Source organism: Chiloscyllium plagiosum, unplaced genomic scaffold, assembly GCF_037043375.1.
Source record: "Chiloscyllium plagiosum isolate Xiang-an unplaced genomic scaffold, Cpla_swu_hap1 HiC_scaffold_36, whole genome shotgun sequence".
Classification (NCBI taxonomy): Eukaryota; Metazoa; Chordata; class Chondrichthyes; order Orectolobiformes; family Hemiscylliidae; genus Chiloscyllium; species Chiloscyllium plagiosum.
The window spans coordinates 1,315,162-1,338,821 of NW_028270174.1; the positions used below are offsets into that span (position 1 = coordinate 1,315,162).

General features: G+C 42.2%; 1 protein-coding gene across 2 annotated transcripts in view; it reads left to right on the plus strand.

Annotated features, from left to right (window-relative positions):
• Nucleotides 1–20,993, plus strand: part of gne (glucosamine (UDP-N-acetyl)-2-epimerase/N-acetylmannosamine kinase) — an 81,054-nt gene extending 60,061 nt beyond the window's left edge. For both annotated transcript variants that reach the window (XM_087979844.1, XM_087979843.1), the window contains exons 10-12: nt 7,743–7,925; nt 11,321–11,437; nt 16,734–20,993. In XM_087979844.1, the coding sequence (XP_087835970.1) occupies nt 7,743–7,925; nt 11,321–11,437; nt 16,734–16,969 (536 nt within the window). In that variant the 3' untranslated portion in view covers nt 16,970–20,993. The remainder of the gene's footprint in view (nt 1–7,742; nt 7,926–11,320; nt 11,438–16,733) is intronic.
• Nucleotides 20,994–23,660: the final 2,667 nt, after the last annotated feature.

Below are 23,660 nucleotides of genomic sequence, written 5' to 3' on the forward strand. Positions count from 1 at the left end.
GTGGAAAGTTCTTCATGCAGAGGGCGGTGGGTGCCTGGAATGCACTGCCAGCGGGTAGTGGTAGGGGTGGGAACGATAGTGTCATTAAAGATGTATCTAGACAGATACATGAATGGGCAAGGAGCAAAGGGGTACAGATCCTTAGAAATCAGGCAGCAGATTAAGATAGAGAGTATGGATCGGCTTGGGCTTGGTGGGTATAAGGGCCTGTTCCTGTGCTGTAACGTTCTTTGTTCACAATGTAGTCCCCTGATCAGTCAGGGTGTGGACCAGCACATATCAAATGCTTCTGATGATGCTGTCCATATTTTTTGGTGAAAATTGAATAACATCTCACCAGTCCATGACACAGTCAGTTAAACTAACCGTCTCCCGAGATATTAGGATGCTGAGACCTACAACTCAATCATTGCAGGCATACAAGAACCCTCGAGTAGTGGCCCTGAATGACTGATAGCCACAGTTAGTACTCAGTGATCCCTCGTCAGACTATCCTTTTTTTAATTTAAGGTTCAGCAGACATACCATATAATGTGTTAAGACTCTAATTAGGCAAACCTTCCTTTCTGAGGTGCCTTAATGAAAGAGCAGTGAATTGTGCAAATTCTTAAACTTTCAAATTAAAATGAATGGGGGTTCACTTCTGACTGGCATAGTTACAGGGAATGGTCTCTGAGCCAGAGGAACCATGTGATCTCCAGCCTGCTCAATTTATGGATCTTCATTTCAGATAACATTCTGTATGTTTTCTCCTGCCATCAGTCAGATGCTTCACTGGGGGTGGGGGGAGGAGGAATGTCAGTGCATCACTTTCTTGATCGAATCCTCACTCTGATTAAAAGCTTTTACAAATACTACAATCTTCCAGGTATTTTTGCCTTAGATTAGATTAGATAGATTACTTACAGTGTGGAAACAGGCCCTTCGGTCCAACAAGTCCACACCGCCCCGCCGAAGCGCAACCCACCCATACATTTACCCCTTACCTAACACTACGGGCAATTTAGCATGGCCAATTCACCTAACCTGCACATCTTTGGACTGTGGGAGGAAACCGGAGCACCCGGAGGAAACCCACGCAGACACGGGGAGAACGTGCAAACTCCACACAGTCAGTCGCCTGAGGCGGGAATTGAACCCGGGTCTCTGGCGCTGTGAGGCAGCAGTGCTAACCACTGTGCCGCCCAACTGGCATTGAATTTTTTTTTCCTGTATTAGGGTCACTTGTTGAAGAAATACAGTCAAAAGTGCCATTGATAACATGTAAATTTATGTCTCTGTTGGTCAACTGGGCAATTAGGTGGATTTTGCCATTGTAACTCAAGCAATTCTTTCTTCTACTAGATGGTACCCAGAATACTGTCAGTATTTATCCTCCATTTCAACCTTGAAGTGGCAGAAAGTATTATGGAAAATTCATCACATAACATTATTCTACCATGAGGACCTCATCCTGCAGCTTCCATATCGAGCAGAAATAGCAGTAAAGCCATAATAGAATCATAGAGATGTACAGCATGGAAACAGACCCTTCAGTCCAACTTGTCCACGCCGACCAGATATCCCAACACAATCTAGTCCCACCTGCCAGCACCCGGCCCATATCCCTCCAAACCCTTCCTATTCATATACCCATCCAAATGCCTTTTAAATGTTGCAATTGTACCACTTCCTCTGGCAGCTCATTCCACACACATACCACCCTCTGTGTGAAAAGGTTGCCCCTTAGGTCTCTCTTATATCTTTCCCCTCTCACCCTAAACCTATGCCCTCTAGTTCTGGACTCCCCGACCCCAGGGAAAAGACTTTGTCTATTTATCCTATCCATGCCCCTCATAATTTTGTAAACCTCTACAAGGTCACCCCTTTTAGCCAATCTGTTCTGGAACTCACAGGGTTAAGAGACAAATATTTGAGATTCACTCAACCCTATTTGACACAGTAGTTTACATTTCATGTTGTTCTTAAAATGCTCAGACTTTCAATGATGGAGCCTGGTCTGTTCAGTTCAAAAAGCAAATGTCCGCTGACTTAGCCTTGGAATGGTTTGGCTCTGAACCAAGGACATTGACCGACTGATTCAGCTCCAGTTGTGAATGCATTGAGCTCAGTTCTCTGGCACTGCCTTTCCAACCTCATTATTCTGTAAGAAGATGCTAACTAGTTAATGATTAGACAATCTATAAATGCACACTAGACAGACTGCAAAGTGTGAAGCGTACTTCTCCAGCAAGACCATTCAACATAAAATGTGTCAGTCAACCCAACCCTAACCCTCTCATCCCGGCACCTTCCCCTGCCACCACAGGAATTGCAAAACCTGTGCCCACACACTTTCTCTCCCCCACCCCCTCAACTCCCTCTGTCCAAGGCCCCAAAGGAGCCTTCCACATTCATCAGAGTTTTATCTGCACTTCCATAAATGTCATTTACTGTATCTGTTGCTCCCGATGTGGTCTCCTTTACATTGGGGAGACAGGCCGCCTACTTTCAGAGAACATCTCTGGGACACCTGCACCAGCTAACCCCACCGACCCCCCTCCCACTCTACTAAGGACATGCAGGTGCCAGGAGGAAGAACGCCTCTTCTGCCTCAGGACACACCAACCGCATGCTATCAATGTGGATTTCACCAGTTTCCTCATTTCCCCTCCCTCCACCTTATCCCAGTTCCAACCTTCCAACTCCGCACTGCCCTCATGACCTGTGCTACCTATCCATCTCCCTTCCCACCTATCAGCTCCATCCTCCTCTCCAATCTATCACCATTACCCCCCATCTCCATCTACCTATCGCACTCTCAGCTACCTGCCCCCAACCCCACTCTCCTCCCATTTATCTCAGCACATCCTTGGCTGTCAGCCTCATTCCTGATGAAGGGCTTTTGCCCAAAACGTCAATTCTCCTGCTCCTCGGATGCTGCCTGACCTGCTGTGCTTTTCCAGCACCACATTCTTGACAAAATGTGTCAATGCCTTGATGTTAAAACAATTGACTCTAAACCAAAGAGAATCAAGAAACTTTATAACCTGTCTCACCAGTTGCCATCTTACATTGCTGGACTCAGTTTGTGAGACAGCTAATGGTAATAATCTTCCAAAAATCCTTAGATTCTAGAAAAGTGTTGAAGCTTACAAAACTATCTATGTTAATATCTCTTTCAAAAGGCAGCAAGACAAAACCCAGGTAACTATAGATCAGTCTATTATAAAGGTTGTAATAACAGAACATTTGGAAATACATAACATGATACATAACAAAGATCATAGGTTGATCTTTGCATCCTCACTGTCCACTGGAGTAGTGCCAGATGATTGGAGGGTGGTAAATGTTATTCCCTTGTTCAAGAAATGGACTAGGGATAATCCTGGGAATTACAGACCAGTCAGTTTTACGTCTATGGTAGTTAAAGTATTGGAGAGGATTCTGAGAGACAGGATTTATGATTTCTTGGAACACCATAGTTTGATTAGGGATAGTCAGCATGGTTTGTGAGGGGCAGGTCTTGCCTCACAAACCTTATTGAATTTCTTGAGGATGTGACAAAACAATTGAAGGTCAAGCAGTGGATGTGATGTACATGGATTTTAGCAAGGCGCTTGATAAGATTCCCCATGGTAGGCTCATTCAAAAAGTAAGGAGGTATGGGATACAGGGAAATTTGGCTGTCTGGATACAGAATTGACTGGTCCATAGAAGACAGAGGGTGGGTGGTAGATGGAAAGTATTCAGCCTGGAGCTTCGCGACCAGTGGTGTTCCGCAGGGATCTGTTCTGGGAACTCTGCTCATTGTGATTTTTATAAATGACTTGAATGAGGAAGTGGAAGGATGGGTTAGTAAGTTTGCCGATGACACGAAGGTTAGTGGAGTTGTGGATAGTGTGGAGGGCTTTTGTAGATTGCAAAGGGACATGCAGGGTTAAAGGCAAGATTCTTGGCAGTGTGGAGGAACAGTGGGATCTTGGGGTCCATATCCATAGATCCCTCAAAATTGCCACCCAGGTTGATATCAAGAAAGCATATAATGTGTTGACTTTCATTAGCAGGGGAATTGAGCTTAACAGCTGCAAGGTTATGCTGCAGCTCAATAGAGCCCTGGTTAGACCACACTTAGAATAAAGTGTTCAGTTCTGGTTGCCTCATTATAGGAAGAATGCGGAAACTTTAGAGTGTGCAGAGGAGAATTACCAGGATGCTGGCTGGACTGGAGGGCATGTCTTATGAAGAAAGGTTGAGGGAGCTAGGGCTTTTCTCAATGGAGTGAAGAAGGACGAGAGATGACTTGATAGAGGTGTACAAGATGATGAGAGTCATAGATAGAGTGGATAGCTAGAGACTTTTTCCCAGGGTGGAAATGGTTATCATGAGAGAGCATGATTGGACGAAGGTTTAGGAGAGATGTCAGAGGTAGGTTCTTTACACAGAGTGGTGGGTGTATGGCATGCACTGCCAGGTGTGGTAGTAGAAACAGATACATTAGGGACATTTAAGCGACTCTTGTAGGCATATGGAAGATAGTATAATGAAGGGTATGTAGGTTAGTCTGATTTTAAGAGTAGAATAAAAGAGTTGACACAACTTTGAGGGCCAAATAGCCTCTACTGTGCTGTACTATTTTATGTTCTAAACAAGCAGAGTCAGCATCACTTCATGAAGAAGTAGTCATGCCTGACAAATTTGTTAGAATTCTTTGAGGCCATAGCAAGCACAATAGATGAAGGGAAATCGGTAGTTGTAATATAATTAGATTTCCAGAAGGCATTTGATATGGTACCGCATATAAATCTACTTAAGTAGCCATACTCAATGTTATACTGAATAATGGTGTTGAATATAGTATATTAGAATATATAGAGGATTGGCTAACTAATAGAATACAGGGGGCATTTTCAGGCTAGCATCCTGCAACTAGCGGAGTGCCATAAGAATCAATACCAGGACCACAATTAATACTAATATATATTAATGACTTGGACAAAGGAAGTTATTGTCAAATTTGTAGATGTTGCAAAGAGTCTGCAGAGGGATATAGGCAGGTTAAATGAGTGGGCAAAAGCTAATGTGGGAAAATGTGAAGTTAAGAATTTTTGCAGGGAGAACAGAAGAACTGAATATTACTTAAGTGGAGAAAACCTACAGAAAGCTTGTGCAAAGAGGGATTGAGGAGTCCTTGTGCATGAATCACAAAAAGCAAGCATCAAAGTTCATTGGGTAATAGGGAAGGCAAATGGTATGTTGGCCTTTATTTCAAAGTGAATGAAATATAAAAGTCCATCTAAAGTAGTCTGCAAGATGTGCTGCTAGTGGAAGCAGGCCAAAGGAGGTTCGTTATGTTGATCCCAGGATTTTCATTTGAGGAGACATTGAGTAGGTTGATCTTGTACTCATTAAAAAGAATGAGAGATCTTTTTGAAGCATGTAAGATTCTTAGGAGGCTTTATAGGGTAGATACAGAGAGGTAGTTTCCCCTTGTGGGAGAGTCTCAGACCAAAGGTTATAATTGCAGAGTAAAGGGTCACAGGGGCAGCGTTGAGGATGATTTTCTTCTCTGAAGGTAGTGAATCCATGGATTTCTTTACCACAGCAGAGTGTAGAAGTTGGGTTATTAAATACACTCATTAAGGCCGAGACAGACAGTTCTAATCAGTCAGGGAATCTGGGTTATGGAGAAAAAGCAGGAAAGTGAAGTTGACAATAATCAGCTGCACTCTCATTGATAGTGAAGGAGAGTCGATGGGTGGAATGATCTACTTCTGTTTCTACATCTATGGCTTTTATAGCTACATGGAGTAATCTAGGTGTAGTCTTTTCACACGTTATTGTCTTAAAGTGTTTACCTCAACTAATAAGTAGGAGAAAGTGAGGACTGCAGATACTGGAGATCAGAGCTGAAAATGTGTTGCTGGAAAAGCGCAGCAGGTCAGGCAGCATCCAAGGAGCAGGAGAATCGACGTTTCGGGCATGAAACATCGATTCTCCTGCTCCTTGGATGCTGCCTGACCTGCTGCGCTTTTCCAGCAACACATTTTCAGCTCAACTAATAAGTACTTAATTTCTGTGTTCTCCTTTAGATTCAAGTTAAAATTATACATACTAAGATTCTCCATGGTAGGCTATTGACAAAATATGGAGGCATGGGACTGAGGGTGATTTAGCAGTTTGGATCAGAAATTGGCTAGCTGAAAGAAGACAGAGGGTGGTGGTTGATGGGAAATGTTCATCCTGGAGTTCAGTTACTGGTAGTGTACCGCAGGGATCTGTTTTGGGGCCACTGCTGTTTGTCATTTTTATAAATTACCTGGATGAGGGCATAGAAGGATGGTCTAGTAAATTTGCTGATAACACTAAGGTCGGTGGAGTTGTGCTTAGTGCTGAAGGATGTTGCAGGTTACAGAGAAACATAGGTAAGCTGCAGAGCTGGGCTGAGAGGTGGCAAATGGAGTTTAATGTGGCTAAGTGTGAGGGAGTTCACTTTAGAAGGAGCAACAGGAATACAGAGTACTGGGCTAATGGTAAGATTCTTGATAGTGTAGATGAGCACAGAGATCTTGGTGTCCAGGTCCATAAATCCCTCAAAGTTGCCACCCAGGTTGATAGGGTTGTTAAGAAGGCATATGGTCTGTTGGCGTTTATTGTTAGGGGGATTGAGTTTCAGAGCTACGAGGTCATGGTTCAGCTGTACAAGACACTGGTAATGCTGCACCTGGAGTATTGTGTGCAGTTCTGGTCACTTCATTATAGGAAGGATGTGGAAGCTTTGGAAAGGGTTCAGAGGAGATTTACTAGGGTCTTGCTGGGTATGGAGGGAAGGTCTTATGAGAAAAGGCTGAGGAGCTTGAGGCTGTTTTCGCTAGAGGGAACAAGGTTGAGAGGTGACATAATTGAGACATATAAGATAATTAGAGGGTTGGATAGAGTGGACAGTGAGCCTTTTTCCTTGGATGGTGATGTCTAGCACGAGGGGACAGAGCTTTAAATTGAGGGGTGATAGATATAGGATAGATGTCAGAGTTTGTTTTTACTCAGAGAAGTAGAGGTGTGGAATGCCCTGCCTGCAACAGTAGTAGACTTGCCAATTTTAAGGGCAATTAAATGGTCATTGGATAGACATATGGATGAGAATGGAATAGTGCAAGTTGGATGAGCTTCAGATTGGTTTCACAGGTTGGCGCAACATCAAGGGCTGAAGCTGAAAAATGTGTTGCTGGAAAAGCGCAGCAGGTCAGGCAGCATCCAAGGAGCAGGAGAATCGACGTTTTGGGCATAAGACCCTCATTCCTGAAGAAGGGATCAAATCTCCAGCTACTTGGTTGCTGCCTGACCTGCTGCGCTTTTCCAGCAAGACATTTTTCAGCTCTGATCTCCAGCATCTGCAGTCCTCACTTTCTCCTAATCGAGGGCTGAAGGGCCTGTAATGCGCTGTAATGTGCTTTATTCTGTGTTCTATACTGAGTTCTGAAGAAGGGTCACTGGACTTGAAACATTAACTGTTTCTCTCTCCACAGATGCTGCTAGACCTGCTGAGTTTCTCCAGCAATTTGTGCTTCTTTAAAAGTCATACTATCCAGTATCATAAGCAATCTATTTTAGTGTAATTTGAATGTGCTTGAAGATTGAATTAAGAATAATAAAATCGTAAAATACTAGAGGATGCAGTCAGTTTGAAACTTGCAGTGTCTGTGAAGTGTAAAGTTCATTTGGAAATTGGTGATTCCTAACAAAGAATGAATTTTGTTCACTAGGAATTGGAGGGGGAATCATCCACAATAATGAGCTGATTCATGGCAGTATGTTCTGCGCCGCTGAGTTTGGTCACATCATGGTATCGATGGATGGGCCTGAATGCATGTGTGGGAGTAGGGGCTGCATAGAAGCATATGCTTCCGGAATAGCACTACAAAGAGAGGCAAAGAGATTACATGATGGTAAGTGACACAACTTCCAAAAATTCAAATATTTTTCATTTAACAAGATGATGATAGCGTCATTTCAAATGGGAACGTAACAGTGGAATTCAGAGACCATCTTAAGTCCACAGATATGTAAAGTGTGGAACAGAAAGCAGGTGTGTTTGCCACACAGAAGAATCTGTGTCATGGCTGTACAGACCACATTCGGAATTCAATTATGTTTCCACAGATTTACAGCAAGTTCTGGTTGAAAAGCCAATCAGGAGTCTGTTCCTTGAAAACACAGACACAGAGTTGAGGTATCTACCTCTTTACCCACTGCTTGAATAAGGCCACCTGGTAGATACAACATAAATGAGCTCTGATTAGATAGGTGCTGGAAATGCACAGCAGGTCAGGCAGCATCCACAAAGCAGGAACATCGATGTTTTGGGCAGGAGCCCTTCATCAGGTATGAAGAAGATTCCTGATGAAGGGATCCTGCCCGAAACGTCGATTTTCCTGCTCCTCGGATGTTGCCAGACCTGCTGTGCATTTCCAGCACCACACTAATCTAGACTCTAATCTCCAGCATCTGCAGTCCTCACTTTGGCCTACACATTGAGTCCTGGGAACTCCTTGTTTTAAACTGCAATGCCTTCTTCCACAGTCCCTTGGTTTAAAACAATATCTTCTCCTGTGTCCCAGCTGTCCTTGAGAAGGTGAGCTCGCTTCTTAAACCACTGCATGTGCTGGAGGTTAACCCACAATTCCCTTAAGGAGAGAATTCTATAATTTTGATTCACTGACACTGAAGAAACACCAATATAGTTCTCAGTCAGGATGGTGAGTGGCTTGGATGCAAACTTGCAGGTGATGATGTTCCCATGTATCTGCTGCCCTTGTCCTTTTAGATGGAAGTGGTCATGGGTTTGGAAAGTGCAGTTTGAGGATCTTTGGTGAATTGATGAAGAGCATCTTGTAGATAGTACACATTGTTGATACTTAGCATCTCTGGTGGAAGGACCTGATCTTGTAGCCATTGTCTTTATGTGGCGAGTCCTGTTGCCTTTTTGGTCAATGTTCATAGAGGATATTCAGTCAAGATAACAATGTTGAATGTCAAAAGGCAGTAAGGGATGGTTTTGGATTGCCTCTCGTTGGGGGATAGTCATTGCCTGGCATTTGTGGTGGCACATATATTACCTGCCACTATCAACCAAACCTGGATATTGACCTGGTCTTGATATGTTTGAACGTGGACTGCTTCAGTATCTGAGGAGTCACGAATGGTGCTGAATATTGTGAAATCACTGTTCCAATTACCTTATCCTGGTGGGAAGGTCATTGATGAAGCAGCTGAAGGTGGTTGCACCTAGAGCACTACCTTGAGGAACTCCTGCAGAAATGTCCTGGAGCTGAGCTGATTGACCTCCAACAGCCACAACCATTTTCCTATGTGTCGAGTATGACTCCAATCAGAGGAGAGTTTGTCCCCTGACACCCATTGATTCCAGTTTTGCTCGGGATCCTTGATGCTCCACTCTGATGAGTGCAGCCTTGATGTCGAGGGCAGTCACACCTTGCCTGTGGAATTCAGCTCTTTTATCCTTGAGCCAAATCAGGAATAAGTTTAGGAGCTGAGTGGCCCTGGTGGAACCCAAACTGGGCATCACTGAGCAGGTTATTGCTGAGCAAGTGCTGCTACCTGGTAATTGGTCAGGTGGATTTTTCCTACTTTTTCTATACAGCATGTACCTGGGCAATTTTCCATATTGTCAGGGAGATGCCAGTATTGTAACTGTACTGGAAGAGCTTGGCTAGGGGGACAGCAAGTTCTGGAATACAAGTCTTAAGTACTATTGCCAGAATTTTGTCAGGGCCCGTAGCCTTTGCAGTATCCAATGCCTCCAACCGTTTCTTGGTAACAAGTGGAGTGAATTGAATTGGCTGAAGACTGGTATCTGTGTTGCTAGGGACTACTGGAGAATGCTGAGATGGATTATCCACTTGGTATTTCTGGCTGAAGATTGCTATGAATACTTCAGCCTTACCTTTAGCACGAATGTGCTCTCTCCTCCATCATTGAAGGTGGGGATATTTTTGGAGCATTCTCTTCCAGTCAGTTGTTTAATCATCCAATACCATTCACGACTAGATATTGCAGAACTGCAGAGCTTAGATTTGATCCATTGGTTGTAGGATTGCCTATCACTGCTGCTAATGCAAGTAGTCCTGTTTGATAGTTTCACCAGGTTACCACCTCATTTTCAAATAAGCCTGGTTCTGTTCCTGGTAGATTGTCTTGCACTCTCCGTTGAACGAAGGTTGACCCCTTGGCTTAATGATAATGGTTGAGTGGATGATATGCCGGGCCATGAGGTTACAGATTCTGCTGCTGATGACTACGTCTATGCATTTTTAAAAAAATTGAACTGCTTCCATCACACTCTGAGAGGGTGTTTCAGACTGTAACTGTTTGCTGCCTGAAAACTGTTTTCATAATGTCAACTTTTGCTTCTTTTATCACTTTAAATTTGTACCCTATCAGTTTTGATTTTATCATGAGTGGTCTCAGTCTCTCCCCACCTACTCTGTCCAGCCCCTCAGAGTTTTATGTGCCGATATCAATTCTCTGTTATAGCCAGAATATCCTATTTCCACATCGTAATCTATGACTGTAATTCACCAATCTTATTAGGGTGAGGGAGTGAATCTGGGTGGCACGGTGGCTCAGTGGATAGCACTGCTGCCTCACACCACCAGGAACCTGGGTTCGATTCCACTATCTGTCACGTTCTGTCTGTATCTTCTTGGGTTTTCTCTAGGTACTCTGGTTTCCTCCCACACCCCAAAGATATGCAGTTTAGGTGGATTGGCCGTGGGAGCTGCAGGATTAGAGGGAAAGGATGGGGGATTTGGGTTTGTGTAGGATGCTCTTCGGGGGGCCAGTGTGGATTCGATGGACCAAGTGGCCAGCTTCCCACTATAGGAATTCTATGGTTCTATTTACTTGATTAGTGAGGAAAACATTTTGTAGAAGCTTTTTTTTGCACTTGTCAGGGCAAGTCGCAAGAAAAATCAAAGTAAAAATTACTCATATTGTATAGAGGAGAATGCTGATTGTTTGGCAAGTGGAATGCGATTGAGGTATTGTGATAGGAAGTTTCAGTTAAAATGATGACTGATAGTCAACTGCTAAACTTTGTTTAAATTTTAACCGTACTTGGTCAAGGCATTACCCTGAGAAATGACTGATACCTTTTTGTTGAGTTGGAACAATGCAGTGTGTGTAGACATTCTTCTTGTCTGTAACAAACAGGACCCTGTTTAGTCGATGTGGCTTCCAGTACAAGCAGCTATGTCATTCACTGCTCTGAAGGGACTTCTTATCATCAGCTCTGTTTAATATTTCTGTTTACCTCTTACAGAAGATTTGCTCCTAGTGGAAGGAATGTCTCTCAAAAATGAAGAGACAGTGAGTGCAATTCATCTCATTCAAGCTGCAGAACGAGGGAGTACTGAGGCACGGAAAGTGCTCCAAACAGGTAATACACAGCATGTGGAGAGTATTCCCTAAACTGGTAAACCCTGCAGGTGGCTGCACTGAGGTAAGTTAGACAGTATACTGTCTGCAGTTTGGATTACATGAAGATTTTATGACACATGACAGTTTTCCCTCTGATGAGCTTGAACTTATCATCATATTCAGGAGACCATCTAATCAGCATCAGTGAAATAATTTGTATGGGAAAACCTGGGCTCCTATCTCCAGTGTGTCATTGCTGATTGTGATGCATTCATAATCACAACGTTGGCTTTTGTATTCTGTAGGGATGTTAGTAAAGTGTTTCCAACCAGCAAGTCATGTGACACCAATGAAGATTGGTGCACTCCTTTAACCCAACTATGATGTGGAGGTGCCGGTGTTGGACTAGGGTGTACAAAGTTAAAAATCACACTACACCAGGTTATAGTCCAACAGGTCTATTTGGAAGCACTAGCTTTTGGAGCATTGCTCCTTCATCAGGTGGTTGTGGAGAATAAGACCATAAGAGACAGAATTTATAGCAAACGTTTACGGTGTGATGTAACTGAAATTATACATTGAGAAAGATCTGGATTGTTTGTTAAGTCTCTCATCTTTTAGAATGACCTTGTTGGTTTCAGTTCTTTCATATGTAAATCACAAAACTTTTTTAAAAAGTTACATTCTCAAGTACACTTTAACAAATGGTGTCATGTCGGCCCAGATAATGTATTGAAGGTGTTAACTCCCTGTCAGGCTGTCAGTGCCACAATGGTCAGACTGATTCTAATCTAAAAAAACAGATTTACAGAATCTTACATGGATTCATGCAGTTTGTGAGCAAAATAAAATGTAATTCTGCAAGTACAAATTCACCCCACAAACTTGCATGTGGTGGGGATTATGAATGTCTGTGACAGTGTGCGCGCATGTGTGTGAATGTGCGTGTAAAGGGGTATAAGTCTGTGAGAGTGTGTGTGTGGGAGAGTATGTGTGAGCCTATGAGAGAGGGTGTGTGTGTGTGTGTACATAGGCGTGTCTGTGTATGTGTGTGTATATAGTGCAATGGCGTCACCTGTAGTGTGATCTCAATCAAGGTCCCGGTTGCGGCCATCCCCCAGGTACCGAACTTGGCTATTAGCCTCTGTTCAACAACACTTTTCATTGTTGCCTGCTCCGAAATCTGCCTTGGAAAAGTGGCCAAGCAGAGGTTGGTAGCCAAGGTCGGTACCCATAGGGATGGCCTCAACCGGGACCTTGGGTTCATGTCACACACTACAGGTGACCACCATTGCACTGTATACACACACACACACATGCAGACCCTCTCTCATAACACTCCCACCCACACCTTTTCATAGACTTATACCATTTTACACTCACATTCACACACATACACATACACTCTCACAGACACGCATCCCCCATCACACACACACATACACATAAGTTTGTGGGGCGAAATAGTACTTGCAGAATTACATTTTACTTTGCTCAAAACCTGCATGAATCCATGTAAGATTCTGTAAATCCGTTTTTTAAATTAGAATCAATCTGACCATTGGGGCACAGGCAGTCTCTCACAGGGAAGCTAACACCTTCAATACATTAACTGGGCTGACATAACACCAATTGTTAAAGTGCACTTGAGAATGTAACTTTTAAAAAAAGTTTTGCGATTTACATATGAAAGAACTGAAACCAACAAGGTCATTCTAACAGATGAGAGACTTAACAAACAATCCAGATCTTTTTCAATATATAATTTCAATTGCATCACATTGTAAACTTTTGCTATAAATTCTGTGTCTTTTGATCTTCTATTTCACAACCTGCTGATGAAGGAGCAGCGCTCTGAAAGCTAGTGCTTCCAAATAGACCTGTTGGACTATAACCTGGTGTTGTGTGATTTGTAACTCTTAACCCAACTAGTCCCTTATGCTTATGAGAGGAGCCATTAAATGTGACTTTGTTGATATAACTCTGCTACCCACATTGAAGAACTGCAGCGACCTCATTATCTGAGATGCAGCTGGGATTGGAAACTTCAGTATAAGCCAAGTGCTTCATTTATATTGCAGACCTTGTGAGATATTTGCATTGAGGTCTGAAGTTAATTCTCATGTGACTCAGTAGAATGTTATGTTAGAATTGAAGCAAGTTTCCTAGAATAATCCTCGCTGATTTTGTTTTTGTGGCTCTGTTGTTGAGAATGGGGACTTTAACCACTTGGTTCCCCAGTGTCCAGGCCATGAATATAAAAGATGAATCCTGATAGGATACAGTTTGAGAAATAAGTCCCCTAATGTGAATTGTCTGCAGTGTGAAGAAGGCCAGCATCATTTGTTAGTTCTGTTGTGTAGCGGTGACAGAAGAGATCAAGACTTCTGTGTATTCACAGACCTGTGAAGGAATAGGCCCCACACATTTTCAATGAAGACCTATGTCAGTTATTTTATAGGCTGCTCTGAGGGAGCTCCTGTCTTTAATAACGGAGAGAAAGAAAGGTGCATGTACCTAATCGGTATTTTGTGTCTGTATTCACTGTATTCACAGAAAATGCCTCTGTAGACAAATTAGAAACATTGCCAAAGATACTTGAAAATTGAGAAAGAAAAGACAGGAAGGGAGGAAGGACATTAAAATAATTGCCTGAAAAAAGGCGTGAGAAAACAATTAAACCTAAAGACTGATAAGTCCCAGGACCAGATGGCCTACTTTGTAGAATTTTAAAGGAAAAGACTGCAGAGATAGTCCATGCATTAGTTACAGTCTTCCAAGGAGAAAGTGAGGTCTGCAGATGCTGGAGATCAGAGCTGGAAATGTGTTGCTGGAAAAGCGCAGCAGGTCAGGCAGCATCCAGGGAACAGGAGAATCGACGTTTCGGGCATAAGCCCTTACAGTCTTCCAATCAGAGGCTAGGAATCCTATAGCAGCTAATTCACCACCTACAAGGCACCAGTCAGAAGTGTGATTGAATCCTCCCCACGTGCCTGGATGGGAACAGCTCCAATAACACTCCAGAGGCTTGACACCATCCAGGACAAAGCAGCCCACTTTTTGGCACCACATTCATAAATATCGACTCCCACTATCATTGACACTGAGCAGCAGTATATACCATCTAAAAGATGCACTGCAGAAATTCATCGAGGTTCCTTCGATAGAACTTTCCAAACCATGACCACTTCCATCTAGAAGGACAAGGCCAGCAGATACCATTCACCACCATTCACAAGTTCCACTCCAAGCCATTCACCATCCTGTCTGGGGATCACTGTTCCTTCAGTATTGCTGGGTCAAAGTCCTAGAATTCCCCCTCTAAGGGCATTGTGAGTCTACCCACAGCACACTGACTATAGTGGTTCAAGAAGGCAGTTCACTGCAATCTTCTCAAGGACAACTAGGGATGGGCAATAAATGTTAGACAAACAATGACACCGACAGCCCAAGAGTCAATTTAAAAATTCCTTCTATTCTTGAAGGGCCCCCAACAATTAGAAACTCACAATATTCAAGGAGGAGGGCAGGAAACTATCAGCCAGTTAGCCTGACATCTATTAGAGAGAAATTGCTAGCATCCATTTTAAAGATTATATACTTAGAAAATCATAATGGACCCAGTATGACTGAATTCTGGATTAGTGGTGCTGGAAGAGCACAGCAGTTCAGGCAGCATCCAAGGAGCTTCGAAATTGACCTTTCGGGCAAAAGCCCTTTGTCCGAATCTGGTTTCCAGCATCTGCAGTCATTGTTTTTACCAATATGACTGAAGTCAACAGTGTTTTGTGAAAGTGAGCTGTATTTAACTAATTAGAGTTTTTGAGGATGTAACAAGCAAGGTGGATAAAGGGGAACCTTTAGATGTGGTGTACTTGGATTTTCAAAACCGTTTTAATAAGGTGCAACATCCAAGGTTAATAATGAAGAAAAGAGCTCCTAAGGTGTAAAGGCTTGTCAAAGCAATTAGCGTAGATAAATAATTGGGTGGCTAATCGGTGCAGAGTATACGGATGGTAAGCTGTAACTAATGAATTACCACTGCGATCGGTGCTGAGACCTCAACTGTACAATCTATATCAATGATTTGGGTGAAGGCACCAAATGTATTGTAGCAAAATGCTACTAATCACACCAAGATGAGTAGGAAAATAAGTTGTCAAGAAAAGGGAGAAAGCCTGCCACAATTAAGGTTAAGTGAATGTGCAAGAAATTGGTAGGAGTACACAATGTGGATCAGTGTGAACTGATCTATTTTGATGGAAAGAATAGATGGAAGAGAGGTTGTACTAAAGGTATTCTGGGTGCCCTGTTATCTGAATTACAAAGTTAGTTTGTAGTTATAGGAAATGCAATGTTGATTATTGTAAGGAGAATGGCATAAAGAAGAAAGGAAGTTTCAATGCAGCTGTACAAATCACATCTGAAGAAATGCTTTGGTGTACTAATTAGAAATGGGAATTAATTGCAGCAGAAGCAGTTCAGAGAAATTGTACTTGTTTCATTCCTGCTATAAATGGCTTATACTATGAAGAAAGATTGGGCCTATGTTCACTGGAATAAGAGGTGATCTTGTTAAAATGTATAAGACCCTGAGATGATTGGATAGGGTAGAAACCAGAGCTGTGTTCCTTTGTGAGATCAGCTAAAACTAATGAACATAATTTAAAAATAAGAGATCTCCTTTTCAATATAAAGGTGGGATTTTTTTTTGTCTGGGTAGTTGGTTTGGGAGCATTCTTCCCCAAGGAGAAGTGGAGGGTGAATCATTGAATTTATTCAAGCCTGAGTTAGAGAGATCTTTGATCAATCCCAGAGTTTGGAATTGTGGGGACTTTAAGGAAAGTAGAGCTGAGAGTACAGGCAGATCAGCCACGATCATATTCAATGGTGCAGGAGGATGACTTGCTTAGTTTTGTTGCTGAGTCTTGTGTTCCTACAGGCCCAGGTGAACAGCACTTGGTGCAAGGTAAGTAATGGGCAGCAACCTGGTAGACAAACTAGACTTTACAGAGGGTAGAATTGGCAGAGCAGGAAGCCTCTAGACTGAACAGTACCAGAACATTGCAATTTTGTGTACTGATTAACTCAATTTCTTATTTAACCTTTAAAACTTACTGCTTACATTTTATATTCTACTAAGTTGCATCATAGAGGTGTAACCTATGTATTATAGCTTATTAATGCAGTATAAAGAAGGCTATTCAATCCATCAAATCTGTAACAGCCTTTTAAAATAAATTGTGAATAAACTGCTCTGTTGCCTTTGTTTTTAAGTTTGTGACAATTGAGCAAAATCTTGTTATTTTCCACAGCTGGCTGTGCTCTTGGTGTCGGTATTACAAACATTCTGCATACACTGAACCCATCTCTTGTTATCCTCTCTGGAGTTCTGGCTGCTCACAATGAGAGTATCGTGAAGGAGGTGATCACCCAACGAGCCCTACCATCCACACAAACCGTTGAAATAGCTGTCTCCAATCTTTCTGATCCTGCTCTCCTCGGAGCAGCCAGTATGGTTTTAGATTATGCAACACGCAGAACCTATTAGACCAATGGGAGTCTGAACCCTGAACTGACCATGTTTCCATTTAGAAATTAATTTAAGCTTTATTCTCAACCTTTCTTCTTTATTTGTTGAGTCTTCCATGTGGATTTAGTACCTCCCTGAAACCAGCTTAATTCAAGATTGAGTGGACTGTCTTTGAGATTGTGTTAGTTTATAATTTGTGTTCTGTTAGCAACACTATTTTCAAATCACACTCTCCTGCAGCCTAACATTTGTGCAATTCAGAGAGAGATGATATTCCTGTGAAATTCCAAAATGATGTCTAAACTACCTTTGGCTTAAGCCAGAGCTGCTAAAATGAAGTCAGGACCACAATGGTGTTGTGGGCAAAAATTCTTGAGAGATCTGAGGTCGTAACGGCTGCCAGACCAAGTGACAATAGTTGTCCTTTCACTCAAACAGGCTGCGCTCTCACTGAGGGGTCTTGACTTTCAGGTTTCAAAATGGGGCTACAGTGGGAAATAATTTGAAAGTGCTGGCCTTCCAGTGAAAATTTTGAGCTTGTGTCTGAGGTATTTTGATCAACAAAACTGTTAGTTCAGAGGGCTCATAGAAATTAAAATCAGACCGCTGCTGTGTCTTGTTACGTTATGTTGCAGAACTTGTTCATTATCCTTTTGCCATTTAAGACTAAGCAATCCTGGAGCTACAGCTTTGATCTTGATTTTAAATTATCTTCCAGAAATCATTTTGGAACAAGCAGACATTTAAATCCTTCAAAATTAAATCAAATGTTTAGTCTCAAGTGTGCTGTCCATGTATGCCGCTTCCAATTAGGTTACGCATTTAGATTTTCACTGTGTAACCTTGACAAAATAGCAGCTATTCATAAACCTACCGTTGAACATGAGGGCGGTGAAATTGTGTTTTTGCATCATGTTGAAAATGGCTCCAATTTTTACTCATGCCCCGATTAGAAACTCTCATCCTTTCCATCCTTGGCCTGTCAGCTTTAATACACTCCCAGTCCCAGGATCTTGGACATTTTCACTCCTAACGGAGGAAAATATGGCAAACTTATTAGAGACAGATTTGACAGGTGACTTGTTACAGGTAAAGCTTCTTCCACATTTAATAAAAATTCTGATTGGATTTAAATACAAGAAATCTCGAAGAATATGGTATTTTAGAGTATGTGTATCAGGTCAGTTGAAAAGAAAGGGGGTGGTGGGGAGACTCATGTGAAGCATAAACACCGACATAAACCATTTGGGTTGAATGATCTGTTGCTGAGCTGTACGGAAGGATTGTGAAAATCCTGGGAAGGGGAAATCAAATAAATAGAGGCATTTCATTGTACAGGGCAGACAGATAAAAGTCAGCTTTCCAAAAGCGGCACGGTGGCACAGTGGTTAGCACTGCTGCCTCACAGCGCCAGAGACCCGGGTTCAATTCCCGTCTCAGGCGACTGACTGTGTGGAGTTTGCACGTTCTCCCCGTGTCTGCATGGGTTTCCTCCGGGTGCTCCGGTTTCCTCCCACAGTCCAGAGATGTGCAGGTCAGGTGAATTGGCCATGCTAAATTGCCCGTAGTGTTAGGTAAGGGGTACATGTAGGGGTATGGGTGGGTTGCGCTTCGGCGGGGCGGTGTGGACTTGTTGGGCCGAAGGGCCTGTTTCCACACTGTAAGTAATCTAATCTAATCTAATCTAATCTAATTAAAAAATTATAGAATTTGTTTAGCAGCAGCTTGATGACAGACAGCAAGCATCAGGAACCACTTCAACACATTAGCATGTCATGAATGATCATCCACAGGTAACTATGCCAGAATTATATGTACCTTTTCAATGCATTAATCAGTAAATGAGCAACATGTGCCTTCAGATTCATGACTGTTTCAGTGTGATGTGTAGTTGACAGGGCAATCTTCCTGTTGGGTTGGGAGCAAGCTGTTTCTTGTATCAGGAGCTTTGCTGAACTACTAAAGAGGAGAGATTGCAAATCGAAATCAGAGGGAGGCTCTTGGAGCAAGGTATGGGTAACTGAGTGAAGCAGCAATTCCAGCAATCTAAAGTGGAGAGGACCTGCCAGTTAGAGAATGGACAGCATCAGTTCCTGTTCCCAGAATCTCCCCTCAGACTGTAGCAATAATGTCCAACACTCATGAGGAACGAGCACCCTACAGTTGGGGGGACTGAGTGTCCTATACTCGGTTTGGGAGGTGGAGTCGGAAACAAATGCCTGTAGGGTAGTCCTTTTAAAAGGATGCTGGGATCTTTGACCTTGTGAGGTATTGCTACATGATTGGCCGGGCTGATTGTGAGCAAATACCTCATTGGCCCGGTAGTGGGAGCCAATCCGTGAAATACCGTGTTCTGGATTCCCCCACTGGAAACACTAAGCAGATTTACACAGCATAGTTTACACAAAGATTAGACATAGAGAAAAAATTGTATCAGCCATGAAAAATATGGCACGTGAGATTTTATAAACCCAAAGAATTATAATCTCATACCAAATGGTAGTCATTACCTGATGAAGCTCCTGAAAACAATTCAGCAAATTGAGGTCAGAAATGAATTGTCTCAGGCATTTGTCACTATTTATATTGTGTGCTGTACGAAATATTTAAATTCTATAAAACTTGTTTGTGTATCACTAGTTATATGAGAAATAAGAATGATATTTCCGTTGCATCGTGAAATGTATTCATTACCCTGGAGGATCTTCTGCAGGAGTTCAAGTCACCAACCAGCGACATTTTTATACCTTGTCATGAAATTAGTTAACAATTTCTTCTGAGCATCATTGGTCCCCTAAGAAAAATCAAATGTTAATCATGGTCTGGCCTTCAGTAGTAGGTTGGCATTAACAGGATAACAAGCAATTGTTCAGTTTCTTCTCCAATTTGCCAATCTTGAAACCTGTATTTTTGTAATTTATGTCAATCACCAATATGATTATTTAAATGAAATCAGTGACATAAATGGTAATAAGTTACAGTCAATGCAACTTCTGCCCATACTGCTTTAGTTTAAAATTAATGATAAAGATAGAGTAAATTAATGGTGATGATGAATTCTGTGATCAAAGTTAATTATCACAAACTGTTAAAAGAGGAAGGGATGTGTGTTTTTTTTGTGATATGTGGTTATAATGGTGGTAGGTAAGTTATAAGGCAGACACAGATCAAGAATTTTGTTTTTGTTTTGAAGATAAGGATGTGGGGGGGGGGTCAATGGATTGATTACAGGGCAGTTAAGATAGATGTTAGTGTAATTACAAGGAAATAAAGACTAAAGTATGATGTAAAAAGAGAAATACGTATTTTGCTTTAATGCCGGCAGAATAATGTTTCCAACCTTTATCTGTAGTAAAATTTAGGTAAAATGTTGTGTCTTTGCCTGTCTTGAACTTTTGTTATCCATGTCTACAAAATTCAGAAATGAAGGTACTGATTGGATTTAATTTATTATCTAATTTTATCAGAGTAACAAAATCACAGTTTCTGTTAGTAACTGAAAAGCTGTGGGGATTTTTACGTGAATAAGGAGGAAGTTATGTCTCCTACAATCATCAGCACTGAAGCTTTCTGTATGATTCCTATCCTATTGGGTTTAATGAAGAAACATTAACCCATCGCTTTGGAGATTTTAATTATTAAAAATCCATTGACTCAAATCCTTGTTTAAATATTGCAAATCAATTTTATTGTAACTTTTGTTCAGTGAATCTTGTTTAAAAAATGCTCAGTGTGCCACACAAAAGAATTATGAATGTCAATTAAAGTGCAATGTTGTTGCAATCCCAACATTGTTGTTGGGATCCTAGCTCACTGGAGTTTATTTATGCAGCTTGGCTCCATGATGTGAGAGTTCCGTACATTTCTGTATATGGTAATGGCAGTGTCCTGACCATCAAACATTTAAAGTTTTAGAATGCAGCAAAGTTGTTTAACTCTCTGATATTTAAATAAAGAGAGGCAGGTTTACAAAGTGTTTGCAGCAATGATACATTTATACAGCTAAACTGGATACCATTTTAAATAAAAGTGAAGGACTTGATTCCGATGTTCCCCAGTCTGCTGTTTTAGTTTTCAGTTTAATTTTACTAATCTTCTATTTTAACTAAGTTTATTTTAAAAACGAGTTCAAATGTTTTGTTGGTATTTTCTGTTTTTTCTTCTCTCGCGGCTTTCTATCCATGTTTCAGTGGATAGCACCTTCACTTTGCTCAGAAGTTATGGGTTCAAGTTCTGTCCAGGTTGACAGATCCAGTGCAGTACCAAATAGTGCTACACTATTGGAAGTGTGTTCCTTCAGATGAGATGCTAAACTGCCCCATTTGCCTGGAGTTAAAAGATCCCATAACATTATTTTGCAAGAGAGCAAGAAGTTTTCTGTAGTGTCCTGGACAATATTTATCCCTCAGCAAAAGAAATTGGTCATTATTACATTGCTTGTTGTAGAAATTTTCAGCCTGTACTGCCCAGACTGGTTGTTGATACATTGGCCAATCCACCACATGGTATCTCTGATATCCCAAGTACAATGATAGATTTGTGCCGGCGATACCACACAGGTCTCCAATCAATCCCTGGAATAAAGAGTCATTGAATGTCTGTCACTTCTCAGTAGCATTAACTCATACTCCAGCAGATTTTCAGTCTGTTTAGAGAGATGACCTCCATTTTGAACAGAGCGGCGAGGTGAGAGGGTGGAGAGAAACGTGGGCAACCAGGAAGTTTTTTAAGTGGGTGAGTTGTTGAGGAAGGGTTGTCTACTGAGTCAGTATGGGTGGAAGTTAGGAACAGCAAGGGAGCAGCCACCTCATTGGGGTTTTTATGCAGACCCCCTAATAGCAATAGGGAGATTAAAGAACTCACAGGCCGGCAGATCTTGGAAAAATGCAGATGTAGCAGAGCTGTTGTTATGGGTGATTTCAATTTTCCCAATGTTGATGGAACCTCCTTACTGCATACGGTTTGAGTGGAGCCGTTTTTGTTAGGTGCGTCCAGGATGGTTTCCTTACTCCGTTTATAGACAGGCCGACAAGGGGAGAGGCCATTTTGGATTTGGTGCTCGGCAACAAGCCAGGATAGGTGTCAGGTCTTGTGGTGGGAGAGCACTTTGGTGACAGTGATCTCAACTGCCTCACATTTACCATAACCTTGGACAGTGAAAGGAGCAGATACCGAGGTAAGATACTTAATTGGGGAAAAGGAAATTATGATGCTATCAGACAGGAGTTGGGAAGTACAGACTGGGAGCAATTGTTCCACAGAAAGGAAACAACAGATGTGAGGAGACTATTTAAGGAGCAGTTGATACACAAACTTGTTGCTCTGAGACAGACAAGGGGTAAGATTAAGAAACCTTTAGATGACAAGAACAGAGAAGCTTCTCGGCAAAAGGAATAAGACAGCTTACGTAAAGTGGAGGAAGCAAGGGGGTCCAGCACAGCTTTAGAGGATTACGGGCTTGCTAGAAAGGAGCTCAGAAATGGGCTGAGGAGAGCCAAGAGGGGGCATGAAAAAGGCTTGGCAAGAAGGATTAAGGAGAACTCAAAGGCATTTTACTCATATGTGAGGAATGAGAGAATGATCAGGGAGAGCATAGGGAACGTGTCCATGGAGTCTGAGCAGATAGGGGAAACCCTAAATAAGTTTTTTTTTCTGTTTTCACTAAGGAAAGGGACCTTGTTGTGAATGGGAACTTTGAGGAGCTGGGACATGGGCTTGAACAGACCCAGATTGATGAAGTTGATGTGCTGGAAATTTTGACAAACATTAAGATTGATAAGTCCCCAGGGTCAGACCAGATTTATCCTAGGTTGCTCCGGGAAGCGAAAAAGGAGGTTGCTAAGCCACTGGCAAAGACCTTTGCTTCCTCACTCTCCACGGGAGTCGTACTGGAGGATTGAAGGGAGGCAAATGTTCTCTTTTCAAGAAGGGGGATAGGGAAATCCCTGGCAATTACAGACTAGTCGATCTTACATCTGTGGTCAGCAAGGTTTTGGAAAGAATTCTGAGGGATAGGATTTATGACTATTTGGAAAAGCATAGTATGATTAAAGGCAGTCAGCAAGGCTTTGTGAGGGGCAGGTCATGCCTCACAAATCTTATTGAGTTCTTTGAGGAGGTGATGAGACAGATCGACAAAGGTCGAGCTGTGGATGTGGTGTATGTGGACTTCAGCAAGGCATTTGATAAGGTTCCCCATGGTAGGCTCATTCATAAAGTGAGGAAGTACGGGATAAAGGGAGAAAGCAGAGAGTAGTTGTCGATGGAAAGTATTCTGCCTGGAGGTCAGTGTTGAGTGGGGTCCTACAGGGCTCTGTTCTTGGGACTCTGCTCTTAGTAATTTTTATAAATGACTTGGATGAGGAGGTTGAGGGGTGAGCTAGTAAATTTGCAGATAACACCAAGGTTGGAGGTGTCGTTGATAGTATCGAGGGCTACTGCAGGCTGCAGCGCGACATAGACAGGATGCAGAGCTGGGCTGAGAAATGGCAGCTGGAGTTCAACCTGGATAAATGTGAAGTGATGCATTTTGGAAGGTCGAACTCAAATGCTGAATATAGGATTAAAGACAGGATTCTTGGCAGTGTGGAGGAACAGAGGGACCTTGGTGTGCAAGTGCTTAGATCCCTCAAAGCTGCCACCCAAGTGGATAGGGTTGTTAAGAAAGCATATGGGGGATCAAATTTCAGAGCCACGAGGTTTTGCTACA